The following is a 19,243-nucleotide window of genomic DNA, read 5'->3' as shown; positions in this document are numbered from 1 at the left end:
TAATTCCACAGAGGGCTAGATTTACTCACTAGCTTGCTAAAATTGCACATGCTCTCCACAACCCTGTTATTTAAACACTGTTCAAAAATCATAAATAGAAATTCAGAGAACTCAATTCTGTAAGATGAAATTCATGCCCTTGCAGTAATTTGCCAAAGACCCTGTCAGTCTTAAAACATCCTTTGCTTCCCTACCAACCAAATTTGGAAGCTTGAGAACTATTTATTATATGAGGCAGAGATTTTACCAACTCATATAATGTTACTTTTTGTTTGGGTATGAATCTTATTTGTTCGTATTTTAACTAGGAGAGTATAATAAATACGATAGTCATCCCAGCTAATCCTAGGAAAAGAATTACTCTCTTATTTGGCAATTTTGTAAATATTTCTTTTTGGGGGGGGTCCGGTTGTGGGGCCTGAACTCTGGGCCTGGGTGCTGTCCCTCAGCTCTTCAGCTCAAGGCTAGCACTCTACCACTTGAGCCACAGCACCACTTCCAGCTTTTTTCTTTTTGCTTATGTGGTGCTGAGGAATCAAACCCAGGGCCTCAGGAATGCAAGGCAAGTGCTCTACCACTGAGCCACCTTCCCAGCCCTTGTAAATATTTCTTGAACACTTAGCTGTATGAAAGGAGCTATAGTGAGTGATTCAGATAAGAAAAATATTAATTAAATGTGACAGTTAACCTTAAGTACCAGAAGAATTAAGACATATAATGTATGTCAAATGCCATAGAAAACTTGCTAAAATGCTCTGAGCAATCAGATCTTGCATGGGGTCTGGGAAATGAGTCAGCCAGGAAAAGCTTTGTAAAGCTTTGATGTATGAGCTGCGATGACTCGCCAATGTCCATATGGGAAAAGTGGAACTGAGGGGCAGAGAAGAGGCTCAAACAGGAAGCTGAGACATTCCTCATAGTCTCAGAAACAGTACAGCATAGAACATGAGTGAGAAGCAAGAAACTCATGAGCTTTAGTTGCATGCAAATTAAAGTGAACAGAGATGAAACTCTGAAATCTCAGATTAAACTTTGGTGGGTGGTAGGAAATAATTTTCTCCATTATCCTACCCTTTAAACATCAACTGTGTGTCTTAGGATAAATAATCTTCCATCTTCATGTGAGCTTGATTGATTGTCAAGGAAGTTAATGAGTTTGGCAAGACAGTCAGGAGGTTATTCTAATGGTCTCATAGGGGTTAGAAGCGCAGAACTGGACCGAGAAGAGAATTGGAACTGAGGAGTGGTTTTGAGGAAACTATATAGTGAAAACGTCTAGAATTTAGAACGTGATAGAGGAGAGGAAGAAGAAAGGGAGGAATAAAGCATAATTATAAAGACCAAAGTGACCCCACCACCAACATTAAAAAATCAGAGGAGTCAGTGGGATGGCTCTGGTGTGGTGGAATGTGGCGTTAGCTTTGCTAGCGCTGCATAGATGTACATATGCTCTGTAGGGGACCATTGAAAATATGAAATTAAAACACAGGATATGACCTGAATGTAGACTGGGGACTCATCATCATAAAGGCAATAATGGAAGTTGTATGAGTGGATATGAATGCCAAGGGAGATTAGAAGGAAGAAGATGGCCAAGAACAGGCCTCTAGGGGCATAGTGGTCTACTTTTTAGTCAGAGAAGAAGAGCTAAAGTTGAGATAGCTAGCAAGGTCAGGGTAGAACCAAGGATGTACAATAAAAGACCAGAGAAGAGAGGCTTCAAGAAAAGTTTCATATCCATGGAAAACCAGGAGAGAGTATCTCACGTCTATAATCCTAACTGCTCAGGAGGCTGAGATCTGAAGATCTCAGTCCAAAGCCAACCTGGACAAAAAACTCCTCAAGACTTGATTTCTAGTTAACCAGAAAAATGCCAGACTGGAGGCATGACTCAAGAGGTACAGTGCTGGCCTAGCGTAGAAAAAAACAGAGCTTAGGGCAAAGGCCCTGGGTTCAAGCACTCATACCAGAACATTCAAATAGCCATGGAAATGGAGAGGTTAAGGAAGATGAATACCAATAGAGAAGGAGGAGGATTATGTGGCAAGTAAGAATATACTGATGACTTTCATAAGAGTGGTCTTAAAACCATCCATTTCTGGAATGTATTGTCTTTGTGTCTGGCATTTATATTTAGCTTACTAAGTATCTTTCCTTTTTCCATTGCAAAAATACCACAATCAATGATAAGGTATGTGTTTGTCTATGTGTGCACCCACACGCAGTGTGTGAGACAGTCTTGGGACCAGGGAACTGCATTATACAATAAGCAATAACATTATTTTAATTAAATTAAAAATTACTTTGAACTCACATTTCATCAATACTAGAAAACACTCATCCAATTAAAGAGAGAGTGAAAAATCTCTAGAAATCTCACATCAGTCTGCCAACAAAACCTGAACTGTGACAATTAAAAAGATATTCTTCTGCCTCATTTAGCCCTGTGAGACAATAATACAACCAAAGCACTGCATAAGCAGTGTTGGAGCTGAATTGATGAGCCTACCCCGGGAACCTATTGAGATCATTGTCTCTCTCCTTTCTTTGCAGAACAAAAGGCCTAGCGATGATAGCCACCGGAGGTGTGATCACGGGCTTGGCCGCCCTCAAGAGACAAGACTCGGCCAGATCCCAGCACCACATCAACCTCAGCCCGACTCCCACCACCCAGGAAAAGAAACCGGTCAGGCGAAGGCCACGGGCTGATGTTGTGGTTGTCCGGGGCAAAATCCGCCTTTATTCCCCATCTGGCTTCTTCCTCATTTTAGGAGTGCTCATTTCCATCATCGGAATTGTCATGGCTGTCCTGGGATACTGGCCTCAGAAAGAACATTTCATCGACGCGGGAACAACGTTGTCAACGAATGAGACTCAGGTCCTTCGGAACCACGGTGGTGTGGTGGTGCGCTTCTTTGAGCAGCATTTGCACTCAGATAAAATGAAAATGCTTGGCCCCTTCACCATGGGAATTGGTATTTTCATTTTCATATGCGCGAACGCCATTCTTCATGAAAACCGGGACAAAGAGACGAAAATCATTCACATGCGGGACATCTACTCCACCGTCATTGACATCCACACCCTGAGAATCAAGGAGCAAAAGCAGATGAATGGCACCTACTCCGGTGTGGGGGGCGAGGCTGAAGTGAAGCAGAATGGGCGAACCTGTGCCTCTCGATTGGCAGCAAATACAGTCTCCTCTTTCTCGGGGTTGAGGAGCAGTTTTCGAATGGACAGCTCGGTGGAGGAGGATGAACTGATGCTCAACGAAAGTAAGAGTTTGGGGCAACTGATGCCCCCTTTGCTCTCTGAGAGTTCTGTGTCTGTCTTTGGCCTCTACCCACCTCCTTCCAAGGCAGCCGAGGAAAAGACTAGCAGCTCTAAGAAATGTGAAACCAAGTCAATTGTGTCGTCTTCTATTAATGCTTTTACACTTCCTGTGATCAAACTTAATAACTGTGTTATTGATGAACCCAGTATCGATAACATCACTGAGGATGCTGACCACCTCAAAAGTAGATCCAAGAATTTGTCAATGGATTCCCTTGTGGTCCCTCTGCCCAGTGCTGGTGAATCCTTCCAGCCCATCAGTACCATGCTCCCGAGGAATAATTCCATTGGGGAGGCGTTATCCATTCAGTACAAGTCATCTGTGGCGCTTGGTCCCGGGACTGGGCAGCTCTTATCACCCGGGGCTGCTAGAAGACAGTTTGGATCCAACACATCCTTGCATTTCCTTTCTTCTCATTCAAAATCTTTAGACTTAGACCGAGGTCGATCCACCCTCACGGTTCAGGCAGAGCAAAGGAAACATCCAAGTTGGCCACGGCTGGATCGGAGCAACAGCAAAGGATATATGAAACTAGAGAACAAAGAGGACCCCATGGATAGCTTGCTGGTGCCCCCAGCCGCCATCAAAAAAGACTTCACCAATAAGGAGAAGCTTCTTATGATTTCAAGATCTCATAACAACTTAAGTTTTGAACACGATGAGTTTTTAAGTAACAATCTAAAGCGAGGAACTTCTGAAACAAGGTTTTAATGTTGCCAAGTAGAACATTTTCTAAGGGTATATGGTTGAAAAGTATTTTCACCATGACTTCCTTCTGAGAGGACTGGCTGGGAGCGTTTTTTTTAATCAAATGGTTTGTAATGTATTAGAACCGGTGGCTTAATTCTGTGCTGGACATGGTTGTATGTTCCAGTCAGTGAGGACTGCAGTACTCTAGATGATCACACATGATTTTTTTCCCATTCCTTTAAAAAGCATGATCTCCTTTATTGATATGAATACAAAAGCACTTGCATCCCAATTAAAAGTTTTTCTTTACTTTTAAGTTCTTTCATTGTCATATTCATAGAAGGAAATATTTAGAAGGAAAACTTAGGGTACCAAACAGTCAGGCCCAACTCTCAATCTAAGTTTGTAAATAGGGTCTCAGGTTGTGATTTTCTGAATGACTGGTTTTTATAAAGAACTGGAGAAATTATTTAAAAGAAGAAGGATCTAGTTTATATGTGGTCTGTGTAATATGAGTTAAGTTGGTTGTGATTCTTACTCTAAGCTTTTAAGGTAGGCAGCATTTTTTTAAAAAAAATTTCAGTTGTAATGATATCAAGAAATGATATATTCAAGAGCCAGGGCTAAAAATTCCAGGCATACATGAGACAAATCCCAAATAACTATTAGAACTAATGCTAACTATTCAGAATCAAAATTTGTTTGCACAAATGAACCTATGTCACTTGTAGAAATGCTATCTTGAAATAATTGTACACATGAAGAAAATATTGACAGATGAATGAAGATACATCATTTGCTAGTTAATGCTACCAAATCTTAGTATTGTTTTCTAGCTATTGGTTACCAGCCAAAAACCACTCACTCCCATACCTTTATTTTCCTCTGATATTGTTTAGATCCTGGCAATTTGGAAAAAAATGGCTAACCTTGACATTCATCTTCCCATACCAACAGCGTGGTGGTTCATGAATATTTAGTCCCTGATAAATTGCCTTGAAATTTACTTTGTGCTGGAAAGCCTTATGCTAACTCCAAAGACTTTCTTGTGGTATACCAAATTGGGAGGATTATTCTTCTCAATTGTTGAAGGTGTTAAGTACTAAAAGGTATGTGTCCATCAGAAATTTGTCATGTTTTCTATTAAGGAAATATAATATTCTTAACTGTTTGGTGAAATACTCAGGAAATGTACCGATTTTGCCCAAAGTCTAAATACTTCTGCACATAAATATTGCAGTTTGGGGAAAGAGCAGCAAGAAGACCCATTTGTTTGTGTAGTACCCACAACTCCATCTATGTTTGTACCTCGAGCTTCCGTCAGTCAAGGCCCTGCACTTCTTAGGAGAACATGGAGCCTGTGTATTGTCATAGAGTAGCCTCAATATTTTACTATAAAGCACTTAATAAATACCTGTTCTTCATAGAAGTTTGTGGTCTTCGTATATCTTCTATTATTTTTTAGACAAAATGTACATCCCTGCCTAAAACGCTTGGTTTTTAAGCTTTCAGATGTATTCTAATGAGTGTGTGTGGATACCTTGGCACCTAAGGGCTTTGGTTTTGTATTGTTACTTATACCTTTTTGCTAAAGCAACAAAATGCCCCTCCTTTCATTTTTTATTTATATTGTGTAATAGGTTTTTTTACATTTTATTAGTGTCAATTAATTGTGTGAGGGGATTCCATTTTGAGGTATCCCAAAATATATACACTGTACCTTGATCAGTCGCCCTTCTACCACCCCTCTCATCCCTCCCAACCTTTCACAAAACCATGCCAACAACCTCCAGTGTTCCATTTTCACCCATGTATATAAAGTATTTTGATTGTATTTTTTATATTCTCTCCATTTTCCTATCCCGACCCCCAAGACCCCTATCATAGTTAGGACCTGTTTTACATTCCTATGCTTCTTTGATACTCTTACTGTATGTTTAAGGGTTCAAAAGAGTTTCACTGTGGAATTTCATATATGCATAGGAAGTATTTTCATCAGATTGATACTCTCTCACTTTCCCCATCCCCACTATCCCTATTATTCAACTTTCAGTGTTTCAGTTTGCTTATCTTCATTCTTGCTCACCTTGTAACATGCCCCAACTCCCTGCCAAACCTCTCCAGTGGTCCCACAATTACCCACTTGCTTTGGCCTTTTCATTTTGCTTCTGTTAGGTTAAACGGTGTGGTCTAGCCACATGTTTTATTAGTTTCTTTTCTTTTCTTCTCACATTTGTTATCTTGAGAACATTTTTCCATAAAACTTCATTGGCTTTCAGGAAAATAGTCAAATACAGCATTCAGTGAATGTCAGCACCACTGTCGGATTTGAAAGCAATAGCTCTGGACAACCTTGATGTGACAGATGACTAAGGTTCTATAATTTGCTGAGCTCTCCTCCTGAAAGAGCTCTAGCAATTTGAACAGGATTAAGCAGCAGGGATCTTTGAGGATCCAAATAAAGGGATTGGGGAAGGGTAGGTTAAAGCAGTGGTTCTTGCATAACCTCTTCTTCATCCAAAAAACTGAGATTTTATTTACCAAATTGATTTTATAAACTGATGAATAGTTTTTTCATTTTTAATTAATCGAACCTGTGTGGCTTAATGTTTCAGAGGAATGTAAAGTTTCAGAGGAATGTAAAGTAGAATATGCAATATACTAATTTCAGTGTAATTCTACAGTAAAGCCTCTAAACCAGGCATTTGAATTGGATCATATTTTGTATACTTCCCTTAGTCTTTTGTGAATATTGAAAATAATTTAGAAACTTAATTTCTTCCCATGGGAAGAACTCCAGGACTCAGAGCCTAAGGCTGGAGACCTCTAGCCCAACATTTCTAAAGCCTGTACCCTACCATTTATTTATTTCTTAGGGTTACAGTAATAAAATACCACAGACTAGGTGGCTTAAACTATATAAATTATTATTATTTTTTTTGCAGGAGTGCAAGACCTGGGTATCACTGAGATTGGTTTCCCTTGGGAACTCTCTTCTTGGCCAGCAGATGGCTGGCCTTGTCACTGTGTACTAATGTTTTATTTTTCTCTGTGTGAACATCCTTGTTGTCTCCTTTTCTAGGACACCAGACATTCTGGATTAGAGCCCATTCTTTAGACCTCATTTAACCTTAATTACCTCCAAAGGTATGGCTACCTTCTGAGGTGCAAGGGGTTGGGGCTTTTAACACATGAATTCTAGGAGACATGGTTCAGCTCATAACATGAGTGTGGAGAACTGCATGACTAATCTTAGCTAAAGATGAGTGAGAAAAATCACAATCAGACCTCCATGGCTCTGACACCCCAGTCTGATGGCCTTGAGGAAGACTTCACTCTCTCAATGACAGTGTATTTCTTAACTTCCATGCAAACATCAATCTCTGCCAACCAACACAGCCCTACTCCCAGATTCTATAGATGTTATAGAGGGTCAGGATGGTGCCAGTTAGGCACATCATGAGATGAATATGCAAGTGATAGCTACAGCTTTTCTATCCTCACACCATCCTCACCTCACCCCTAGAATTTTATCCATCCTGTAGTAGAATTAATAACGATCTGCTAAAATGTGTCTATGTCCTGATCCCTACGATCTGTGAATATTACTTTCTATGACAAAACAGACTTGCAGCTGTCACATTAAGAGCTTTGAGATGAAACTATCATGGGTTAATCAGTTGAGTCCAATGTTAATCACAAGAGCTTGTGCAATCACAATGGTCCTTAAAAGAGGGAAGCCAAGGGAAATGACAACAAAGGTGGTGGTAGGACCAAAGCAGAAATGGAGCTACTAAAGCCCTGATTTTGAAGATGGACAGAGAAAGGTAAGATCAACAAACTGAACATACACTTCCCCACTCACCCCCATGCTCCCGAAGATCCAGCTTCCTGAATAACTTGGACTTTTGAGCTTCTACACGAATAGGAGAAGAAACAATCCAGTAATGTTGGGTGATTGTTAAGGCAGCGATTGGAAACTAATACATGGCTTCTTGAAAATATCGAACCCATAGTTAGTAACCTAGAATGGATCAAAGGCATCATCTATAATGCCACCAGCCAGGACAAATAGCTCCAAGATAAACCTTAAATTTACTTTTTTCCTGGCAGTCTCTCACTTTCCACCATTGATAATCTTTATGCAGGTATCATTTTTTTAAGTTGCAACTTCTTTAAAGCAGAAAATGATTTGGAGGGAAAATAAAACCTATAAAGCCTTGTTGTCTATTAAACAACAACAATCGTACAAGCTTACAAGCTCAAGTATACATTTCCATGTCTACAATCTTAGGAGAGAAATGGTAATTTAACTAAAAAGAAATGCACTTTCGCATGTTTTTAGCAAAGTGGATATAAAACTAACATTAAGATTTGAATAAAGATAAATCTTTAGTTTCTCATTTTACCAGCTCAAATTTAATCCTTTTAAATTCACCACAGAAATATACCATAGATAATTAAGAGAAAGAAAGCATGTTTTTGTTTTTAAAAAAAAAGGTAAATAATATATCTAGCAGTAGCATTTAAAATATTAGAGTCCTGGCCTGCCCAGTGATATATATCTACACACAGTGATATTCAGGTTGCTCCAAGATCTCAACCACTTCTTCTCTAGAGCAGTATCCAAGCCATCAGCCTCTTGTTTTCAGTGAATTACCCTTGCCCCATCCTATCCTTCCCTGTCTCTACATAGAATCCTGTTTAACACTTTATATCCAGGTATTGTTATAATGTCACTTGGATATTGGTTACTCAAGAAGTTCAATATTCAATATTTGTCTTCATTCTCCCATTTGATGAAGTTCTTTACGATCTGGATTCAGTGTGAAGTAACTCATCAATTTCTGTCTATATAATATTGTGTCGCCCAACATGCCACTAGATGAAAAATTTATTTAAAAAATTTTTATTGTAAAAATGCTGTACAGAGGGGTTACAGTTACATGAGTAAGGTAATGAGTACCTTTATTGTCAAACATTGTTACCTCTTTTGTTGATCCCCCACTACCCCTTCCCTCCCCCACCTCCCCCCTCCCCTCCCATCCCTTGTGGAAGTTGTAAAGTTCATTCCCAACATTGTGTCTTGTGAGTATCATCATTGCAATGGGTTATCCTGTGTCCTTGTTTCAGCATCTTGTTATTCCCCTTCCTCTCCCCAAATCAGATAAATGTATATACAAGATGCAGGGTACCAAAATCAAGTACAGTAACAACAGGGGATATAGCATAGGGGGAAGAACACACAAAAGAAACAAAAAAAATCACATAGTACACTAAAAACAACAGCAACCAAGAAAGACCTCTTGCGTCCATATCTTGGGGTTTATTTCACTTATCATCATCTTATGTGGTCATATATACATAGCTTTTGAACTTTTTCTGCTCATCTGATAAGATTATCCTAGATGTATACTAATTGTTGCAAATGAGGGGAAATCATGGCCTATATTTCTTTGGGTCTGGCTTACTTCACTTAAGATTTTTTTCCAAGTCTTTCCACTTCCTAACAATTCCATTATATATATATATATATATATATATATATATATATATATATATATATATATATATGATATATATATATATATCATATATATATCATATATATATATTACATATTCTTGATCCATTCATCTACTGAAGGGCATCTGGGTTGATTGAAGAGGCTTTTACTTAATAGTTGAAGTGGTCTTAAGATAGTGTATAAGTTTGCTAGGCATTTTGTAGCAAAAGACCAGAACTGGGTGGCTCAACAGGATTATTTCTCACAATTATATAGGAGGAAGGTACAAGATCATCCTGTGGGTCACACTGGTTTCTCCTGACACTTGTCTTATTGGCAAATGACCTTTTTCTCACTGTGTCCTAACGTGGTCTTGCACACACTTGATGTGTATATAGTCAAACATTTTTTTTTTCTGCTAAAGTCACCAGTTGGGTTTGCTGTGAGGCCTACTTTAACAGACTCATTTTAAATTAATCACTTTGTTAATGTCCATATTTCTAAATTCAAACACATTCTGGCCTTGTAGGAATTGGGGTTTCAATATCTGGGTTGGAGGTGGAGATACAATTCACTCTACAAGCAGGTCTCCCAAAGAACAGCACTCATTAAGTGACAGAATGAGGTTGATCAACTTTTAAATGGCAGGTTGATTCCTCTTTCTGAAATAAATTTTGGGTAAGCTAATTTGAATATATACAAACACACTGTCAGTATCTAAGGAGATAAAATAAGTAATAAAAGGATATATAAAACCTCTATATGTACATCTTATCATTCTTCCAACGTAAAGGTGGTTTTTAGCCAACTGGACAGAATATGAAATCTTCAGTGTGGATTTTCTCTTCTTATTTTACCCTTTTATTTCTGACTAGTTCATTAGTTGTATTATTACAGAAATCTACTCATTTCTTGTCTCCTTCATGAACTCATGATTTAAAGCTTTTAAAATTTTTATTATTTTCTTCTACTTTCTAATCACCAAATGTAGTATCCTTAGGTTGAACTGTATTCCACAAATTAAATATGAAAATTTTATTGGCAGTGCTGTAGACAGTGCCATAGTATTTGTCATATAAAAGATAAGATCATATACTAATAGAAAATATAAGCATCTGGAATTCAGAAACAAGCGGATGCCTGAGCTGACAGTAACTGGAACATACAAGTTCTTAGCAAGAACCAGAACCTGAATCCAAGACAGATTTTATTTTTTTATTTTTATTTTTTTGACAATCTTTTTTTAAAATTGTGAAACTACCGCACAGAGGGGTTACAATTACATGAGCAAGGTAATGAGTACATTTCTTATCAAGCATTGTTGCTTCCTCCTTTGTTTCGCCTTCCCATCCCTTCCCATCTCCCACCCCACACCTCTCCCCCATGCCAAAGCTGTAAAGTTCGTTTGTTGACATAACGACTTGTACATCTCATTGTTGCAATGGGTCCACCTTTATCCCTATTTAAACGATTCAGACAGATTTTATTTTAACTTTTGTTTTTGTTTTGAGACAAAGTCTTACTTTGTAGCCCAGGCTGTCCTAAAATGAAAGGTTCTCTGGCCTTTACCTCTTGAATACTGGGATTACAGCATTATAATACACTATAGCCATTATACATATATTCAGTGAAGATTATTGATTCTTCATACTTGAAAATTGTTTGTTACAGAGCTGGGACTGAACCCAGGATCTCACACATTGCTACTAAGCAAGCATATCATCAATGGAGCATACATCTCTACACACAGCCCTTGATCTTAAGATTCACTCTATTTTAAAATGTACCCCCAATATATGGTAGTGATTTGGTTTGGGGTTTCTTAAGAGCAATAAAGACAGTACCAATCACAGGGACAGAAAGGATACTTTTATATTTCTAATGAATTTTAGATATACTGAAGGCTTAAAATGGAATGGTAGGGCTAAAATCCTAAAGAATGTGCATAGCTTAGCAAAGACAGTTTTATACTTCAGTATCCTATGTTTTAATCTATAGCTATACTGCCATGGAAATTATGCCATTGAGCCCTCCCATACCACCACATTTTCAACAAGAATAGAAGGCTAAAATGAGACATTTCCATCCATATTCAATAAACCACATGTATAAGAGGAAGGCACGGAGACGAGAGAGGAGAGTGGGATTTGGGAGATAAGAGAAGAGGAGAGAATGCCATATGTTTTCTCTACTTATTGAAAACCTGTGCACAGCAAAAGGCATTCCATTTATGCTTTATTTTGGAAGAAAATCAAGTTCATAATTTTTGATTGCTGAGGTGTGAGAAAATATTCTTAGTTGATTTTAAAGTTCATTTTAGTAGGCATTGACAATGTTTATTATCCAGCTCATTTGAGACAGTACCCTAAGGGCTGCTGAATTAATCATTAATGTGAAGTTGTCAGCTAATGAGTCATCAATAGCTAAAAACTAGTCAGGGAAAATTATTTCTTTAAAAACGGACTCCTGTACTCAGAGTGTGTATGCATATGTGTGTGTGTGTGTGTGTGTAGGTGTATGAGTGTGTGTGCATATGTTCATTAGGTATGTTTTTCCCAATGTATTTCCAGATTCCTAATGTGTTACCTTTACATCATTGGAGGCTAAAGTCATGTATAATGCTAATAACCTGAGAATGTGTCAGTTAATTAGTTGAAGAGTTAAAGAAAAATCTTTCAAAGACTTCCATTTTGTGAGTTTGCCATCATAGACTATTGCTATTTGAGGATATTAGGAGGGCCAAATAAAACATTCATGAGCAAAAAGTACAAAGGACATTTAGAAACAGGATTATATTTAATACACAATATAATCCATTTCCTCTTATTTAAAAGCATGCCCATTTCCACTTAAAATATGACAAAGTTTTCATAAAGTAATATAAATGAAACATATTCTCTTTGATATATGAATACAGCATTGTGTTTTATATTGATTAGCAAGATGTTTAATACCTTATTAGCCATTCTTTCTTTTTTATACATGATTTCTTCTTTTGTTAGTAATGTTGTAGATATTATCTTGAAGTAGTTATAAAGGGAGCACCATTTAACAAAGCAGTTCATGAACATAGTCTCCATCAATGTCATCCCTTTCAACATTCTTACCCATCCTCAAAAAAATTCAATGAATAAATGGACCATTCTTTCTTACTCTAGATTTCTACAAATATCAAACACTAAGGAGCTGGGATGAAAAATTGTTGTTGACAAAGCTCTGCCCAAATGACCTAGTCCTAAAAGTATAACCCGCTCTCAAACATTTAAATACTCAGTATTTAATCTCTAGGCCATTCTGGATTTTTTTTCTTTCAGTTTCTTAGTCACTTTTGTCAGCTCAATTGAATGGTTTTCCCTGAATGATCAGTTAAAGGTGAGATGAAACTGAGGACTGAGGGCACTGAAAAGAAACGGAGAGCAGAGAGCGTTTAAGAAGCAGAGATGAGCTGAGGAATGTGTTCAAGATTATCATCTGTGTGTGTTAAAGATATCATAAGAGATAAGTGTCTTAATTACTATATACTAGCAAATCCAGAAAGTTCTGAGACTTTTTTTAACCTATCAGAGTTTTCTACTATACTAGTACTTACTAAGGTTCTAAGAATGATGAGGGAATTAATTTGCTTTTTTGTTCCTAGTATAAGATACAGGTGAAATTTCATTATCAATACTTATGGTTCCATTTTCAAAGAATCTCTGATATAAAAAATAGAGGACATATAGTACTAATCCTAAAGCTTTAAGTTCTATGGAGGTATAAGCCAATGGTTGAGCTATAAACCAACTTCAGGGAGTTAGAGGAGAAATTAATATATTAGTGTTCTGCTAATTTGACCATAGAATGAATGAGAATGTAGTTTCAGAAGTTGTCCATACCTTCTCAAAAGAAAAAAAAACTACAAAATCTATTTTTGAAATGTAAAAGGAATTCAATACTTGAAGAGTATGCGAAGAGCCTTTTGAAACATCAACTTTGTATTACCTTTATGTCCGATGTATTTGACTTGAACCTTAGGGTCTCCAAGCCCTCTTTGACAGCAATGAAAAATTACCTGGGGGACATAATATATCCATTTCCTGTCTTTAAAAGTCAAAATAATTATCTTCAATTGAGAGTTGCTAATCACATGTCATTTGCAAAGGTCCTATGGTTGGTACAACATATTTTCCTGATTTTATAGTCTCCCAGGAATTCCAATATTACTTGTACATGCAAATTACCTCCATTTCCTAGATGTAAACCTGAAATAGAAACCTGATTTTAATGAAAATTTACACATTTGAGGGCTGGGAAGGTGGGAGAGTGCTTGCCTTGCATGCATGAGGCCCTGGGTTTGATTCCTCCGCACCACATAAGCAGAAAAAGCCAGTAGTGGAGCTGTGGCTCAAGTGGTAGAGCACTAGCCTTTAGCTGAAGAGCTGAGGGACAGCACCCAGGCCCAGAGTTCAGGCCCCAAAACTGACAAAAAAAATTACACATTTGAATCCATAGTAGATTCCAAAAGAGTGGAAAAATGGACATTTTTAAATGCAAAACTAATGCACTAGAAAAAATCCTGGCATTATTAATTTTAGTTAAGCAAGAAATTGATTTTTAAAAAAAACTCCAGGTACTTCTGCAAGCTCACACAACTTCTGTTTATGACAATGGAAACCAACCATGGGACTTGCCTTACCTTTGACATCCGAAAGGAATATTAAAAAGACGTGATGTTCTCTGGGTAAAACAACTTGAGAACTTGAAGTAGACATTGCAGGATTTATATGAACCAAGAAAATATTTCAAAGACAATCTTATACAGGGAAAGAGCCGCAAAGATCAAAACCCACAGTTGGGAAGGGATAAAGCCCTTTCTGGACAGTGTTGACTTTGAATTGTAGAAGCACAGAACATGTGATGGGAAAGGTACTTAGAACAGATTAATAATCAGTAAGGGTCAGTTCTAATACAATTCAATGCTGTGGTAGTGGTAAGATTTACTAAGCATAAGAAAAATATAACAAGAGAGGAGTACTAGGTATTTAAAATTGATAATGATCTACACCACCAATGGGAGCAAAAAAGGAAAAAAGGAAGAAAGAAAGAAAGAAAGAGAGAGAGAGGGAGAGAGGAAAGGAGGAGGAAAAGAAGAGAGAGAAAGAACAATGAAATGTAGTTGAGTCAGATCAAATACTAGCAAGGAAAATGGGAATGTGTTGAGATTCTGTCTTCATTTTACGTTACCCCCTATTTTTGTCTTTCTTTCCTTCATTCTTGGTTTTCAGGATGGCACACCTTCCTGAGTGTTTTTGTCTACTTCATCTGTCTTTTCTTCCCTAAATGTGTGCCCGTTTTTTCCCTTTCTTTGCTAGAATATAATGAATATTATATAGTATAGAATATAATCCTTGTTTCTCTTCTAAGTTTGTTCTTACTTGACTTTAAATCATTTTATCTCCTGCCCAAGACTCCAAGAATTCTATTCAAGACTCTTGCTCTTTTCCACTTGGATGCCTGACAAATAAAATTTTACATCCAAGAGGACTGAAATCCAGTTCTCTCTATATATACTTGGTCCACTTTTTAGTCATCTTTTTTTCTCAATGATGACCACTCCATCCCTTTCCATTGTAATTAACTCAAATGCTATTTCTCACCCCACGTTCAGTCTTTCCAGTAGCATACTCATCCATATCTAGGTTTTCCCTTTTGACACCCCAAGATTTTTATCTCACCACTGCTTTCAAGCTTTCTTTAATTAAAATAAATACATTGAAATTATAGACAGTTATGGTGGCATACACATGATCCCAGCACTGAGGAGACTGAAGCATGTGAGAAGGCGAGTCACAGCCATCCTAGGCTCCATAGCAAGATACTTTCTCAACACACAAACATAACAACATACGTTTGCATGATTTTATTGGTTATGGAAATAGTAATATGTATATGTGATCACTGTATAAAAATACACTAAACACTAATCTGGGCAGACTAATCCAAGAGACTATTATCTCCAGTTAACCAGTAAAAAGCCAAAGTGGAGGTGTAACTCAAGTGGTAGAACACCAGTGTTGAGTGAAAAAGCTAGGGCAAAGTGCAAGGCCCTGAGTTCAAGCTCCATTAACATTCCATTAAAATGAAACACAATTCCATATCTTTGGTAGTAAAATGCTCAGTGCAGTCCTCCCTCCTATCACCAGTGATACAATCTCTTTATGTACCAGGAATTGTATAATGTGTTGCAAAAACAAAACAAAACAAAACAAGAGCTTGTGCTATCCTTCTAGGAAGGTCCTAACCAAATCCTCCTCTACTCCACGCTAAGGCCACTGTGGCTTTGTGTGGCTTTGCATAGCCTGTTCCAGTCTCCTGGGAGCAGCAAACCCCTTCTGACTGCGAAGAACGTGAAGGTGAAAATAGGGTTCCATATGGAGAGATCAGATCAGGCTAACCGCAGGAAGACTAAAGGCAAATAGTTATGAAAGGATTCTTTGTGAGATGATCCAGAAACTCAAATTTTATTATCATGTCACTTGTAAATGAATGGATCTGAGTGTATTCTAAGGTGTTCTTTTTTTACCTTTTCAGAGAAAAGTATGAGAAGGAAAATAATTTTAAAAGAATAAAAAAATCAGACATCAGTGGCTTATGTCTATAATCTTAGCTACTCAGGTGACTGAGATATGAAGATCAAGTTCAGAGCCACCTGGAAAGTTTGTGAGACTCTTATCTCCTAATCCACCACCAAAAAGCCATAAGTGGAGCTGTGGCTTAAGTGGTACATCATGAACAAAAAAGCACAAGGCCAGCACTCAGGCCAGCGCGCGCGCACACACACACACACACACACACACACACACACACACACACACACACAGAGACAGAGACAGAGACAGAGACACAGAGAGACAGAGAGAGACAGAGAGAGAGAGAGAGAGAGAGAGAGAGAGAGAGAGAGAGAGAGAGAGAGAGAGAGAGAGAGAGAGAGAGAGAGAGAATTCCTAAATAGTGTAGCATATATTCTCTGCTACATAAAAGAAATCAGGCAAGGAGGTGGACTTGACTTAGCTCAGGGGAGGCACTAAGAAATTTAAATTTTAAATGGATGTCTGTTTTCTCTACTTCTTGACATCTCTGTACTAGATCTTTAAGCAACATCCTCTATCCTCTCAGACTCAAAGAGTAAAATGATCTAAGATGACCATTCATGCATGTTAATGGATTATATTTTAGTTTTAGGTTTTTTACCACTGAAAAATGAATGTCTTTGTTCCCCAATAAATCATCACAGGCTTTGCAAGCAGTGATAGGGGAATTATACTCTACTCCACAGACTCTACTCCACATCATTATACTACTTTATCCAGAAAGGAGAGTCAGCACTAGCCTGGACCGCAGCCAGAGAACTATTTTCAGGAACTGCTGGAAATGGAGGAGTCCCACATCTCCAGATTCTGTCCATTCTCTATGTTCTAGGCCATCGCCCAACCCCTCCCCCTCCCTTCTGTGCCTGAACTAGGATTGTATTCTTTTTTTCTGTTCCCTTAGCCTTGATCCTCCAGCTTTCTAACCCTCTGTTCCAAATCACCTAAGCATATGCTTTATGGTTTTCATTAGTGGCAGAAACTGACCTAAGCCAATTTCATCTCAGCCATTAAGTTATTTTTGGCTAATTATAAAACTCACTAATAATTACAAGATGGGTACCATTAGTTTCTTACCTGGCCTCTCTGTTATGTTCTATGTTTTACTTATCGTATAGAAGGCCATTCAGTTGACTGAGCTCATGCACTGGGTCCCAATAAACTAAACCAGAATGCAATTACTCATGCTGACTTTCCATAACCCTGAAACTACATTATCTGCTCTTCTGAGAAGTCAAGAGACAGAATCAAGTCCCCAAGCAGGACAGTTTTAACCCACACAATATAAGTTTATAAAGAGGTCTCCTCTGATTTAACTATGTAAAGAAAGTACTGTCAGCTTCTTTCTACCTATGAAACCAACCTTGCTCAGTTTATAAAAAGAAGCAAACCTGGTGCTGGTGGCTCATGCCAGCAATCCTACCTAATCAGGAGGCTGAGATCTGAGGATTGCTGTTCAAAGTCAGCTCAGACAGGAAAGTCCATGAGATTCACATCTCTAATAAAAAACACCAGAAAACCAGAAGTGGCACTGTGGCTCTAGTGGTAGAGCACTAGCCTTGAGCTGGACAGCGCCCAGAGTTCAAGTCCCATGACCTACAAAAAGAAAAAGAAAAAAAAAAAGAAGCAGTTCTGATGCTTCTCTGATTCATGGATCAAAAGCCAATTAGATCATTTAACTGAATTTGTTATATTTTATTTTTTGTTATGTATAATGAGGACAAAGATATTATCAGGTTTGTGAGAATGTAGATATTTTATTTGCAATATAGAAAATCTATTAAGAAGTAGGAGAAAAAGTATATTCTGAATGCTTGGTAAAATATCATCTAAAGTTTATATGGTCTTAATAAATCTTTCTCAACAGTGTCAGGCAGGCTTGTAATTGACAAACTTTTGGCCTCAGGAAGTCCTTACACTCTTGAATTTTATTGGAGACTCTAAAAGGAGATTGTAATTATGTGTTTTATATCTGTGGATATTTCTCCAATTTGGAAATTGACCTGAGAACTTTTAAGAACATAAACATTCATTCCACTGGCTGCCAGAAGAGTGACATTGTCCCATGTCACACATCTCTACAAAACTTCCCAGTGCATTATGAGAGAATGAAGGGGGAAAGCAAACACAATCTGAAAATTACTAGGAAAATAAACTTGACCTCAGTGAATCCTGTCATGTCTTGAAGCCCCCCACCCCCACTCCTGGAAGCCTCTAAACTATATTTAGAGAATCAGTGTAGTCAGATTTCAGTTATTCAAAAATGAGCAGGGGCAACCAGAATCCTCTGGACCAATATCTAGATATAAAACAATTTAAGAATGAGCTGAGTGCTGGTAGTTCACACATGAAATCCTAGCTACTCAGGAGAAGGTGAGATCCAACGATTCTCTGTTGGAAGCCAGCCTGGACAGAAGAATCTGAGACTATATCTGCAAGAAAATCAGCAAATATAGGACTGGAATCATGGTTCAAGTGATAGAATGCCAGCTAAATAAGCAAACCTACTGAACAAAAAGAAAAGAAGAAGAAAAGAAAGAAAGAAGGAAGGAAGGAAGGAAAGAAGGAAGGAAGGAAGGAAGGAAGGAAGGAAGGAAGGAAGGAAGGAAGGAAGGAAGGAAGGAAGGAAGGAAGGAAGGAAGGGAAAGAGACAGGAAAGAAAAAGAAGAGAAAAAAGAAAAGGAAGATAGATTAAGCATCTTCCCCCAGAGTAATAGATGAAGAATAAAAATCAAGAGGATAAAAGGATACTAGGACTTTAAGCCTGTCCACGCAAGTGAAAGGAAAATGAGAAAAGATTTTTGTCACGCTGTTGGTCTTAAATGCTGTATCTTTTAAGCAGTGGAAAGCTGTCGCTTAGGTCTGGTTTGTGTTTAGAAAGTGTTAATTTTGTGTGTGTGTGCTAGTATTGAGTCTTTAAATTTTTTATGTTTTTTTTATTGTAAAAATTGTGTACAGAGAGGTTACAGTTACATGAGAAAGATAATGAGTACATTCCCTATTGAGCATGGTTACCTCCTCCTTTGTTTTTCCCCTACAATCGCTTCCCTTCCTACTCCCCAATTCCCCCTCCCCCCAAGTTATAAA

At 37.9% G+C, this 19,243-nt stretch overlaps 1 protein-coding gene across 2 annotated transcripts in view; it reads left to right on the top strand.

The window, feature by feature from the left end:
- The window catches only part of Tmem200a (transmembrane protein 200A), a 58,764-nt gene extending 53,311 nt beyond the window's left edge, over positions 1 to 5,453 (top strand). For both annotated transcript variants that reach the window (XM_070010395.1, XM_070010396.1), the window contains exon 2: positions 2,554 to 5,453. In XM_070010395.1, coding sequence (XP_069866496.1) covers positions 2,570 to 4,045 — 1,476 coding nt within the window. In that variant the 5' untranslated portion in view covers positions 2,554 to 2,569 and the 3' untranslated portion in view covers positions 4,046 to 5,453. The remainder of the gene's footprint in view (positions 1 to 2,553) is intronic.
- Positions 5,454 to 19,243: the final 13,790 nt, after the last annotated feature.

This window comes from Dipodomys merriami, unplaced genomic scaffold, assembly GCF_024711535.1.
Source record: "Dipodomys merriami isolate MVZ:Mamm:240054 unplaced genomic scaffold, mDipMer1.0.p SCAF_8, whole genome shotgun sequence".
Lineage (NCBI taxonomy): Eukaryota > Metazoa > Chordata > Mammalia > Rodentia > Heteromyidae > Dipodomys > Dipodomys merriami.
The sequence above is the reverse complement of the archived record's forward strand: the minus strand, read 5'-3'. Positions and strand labels throughout refer to the sequence as shown.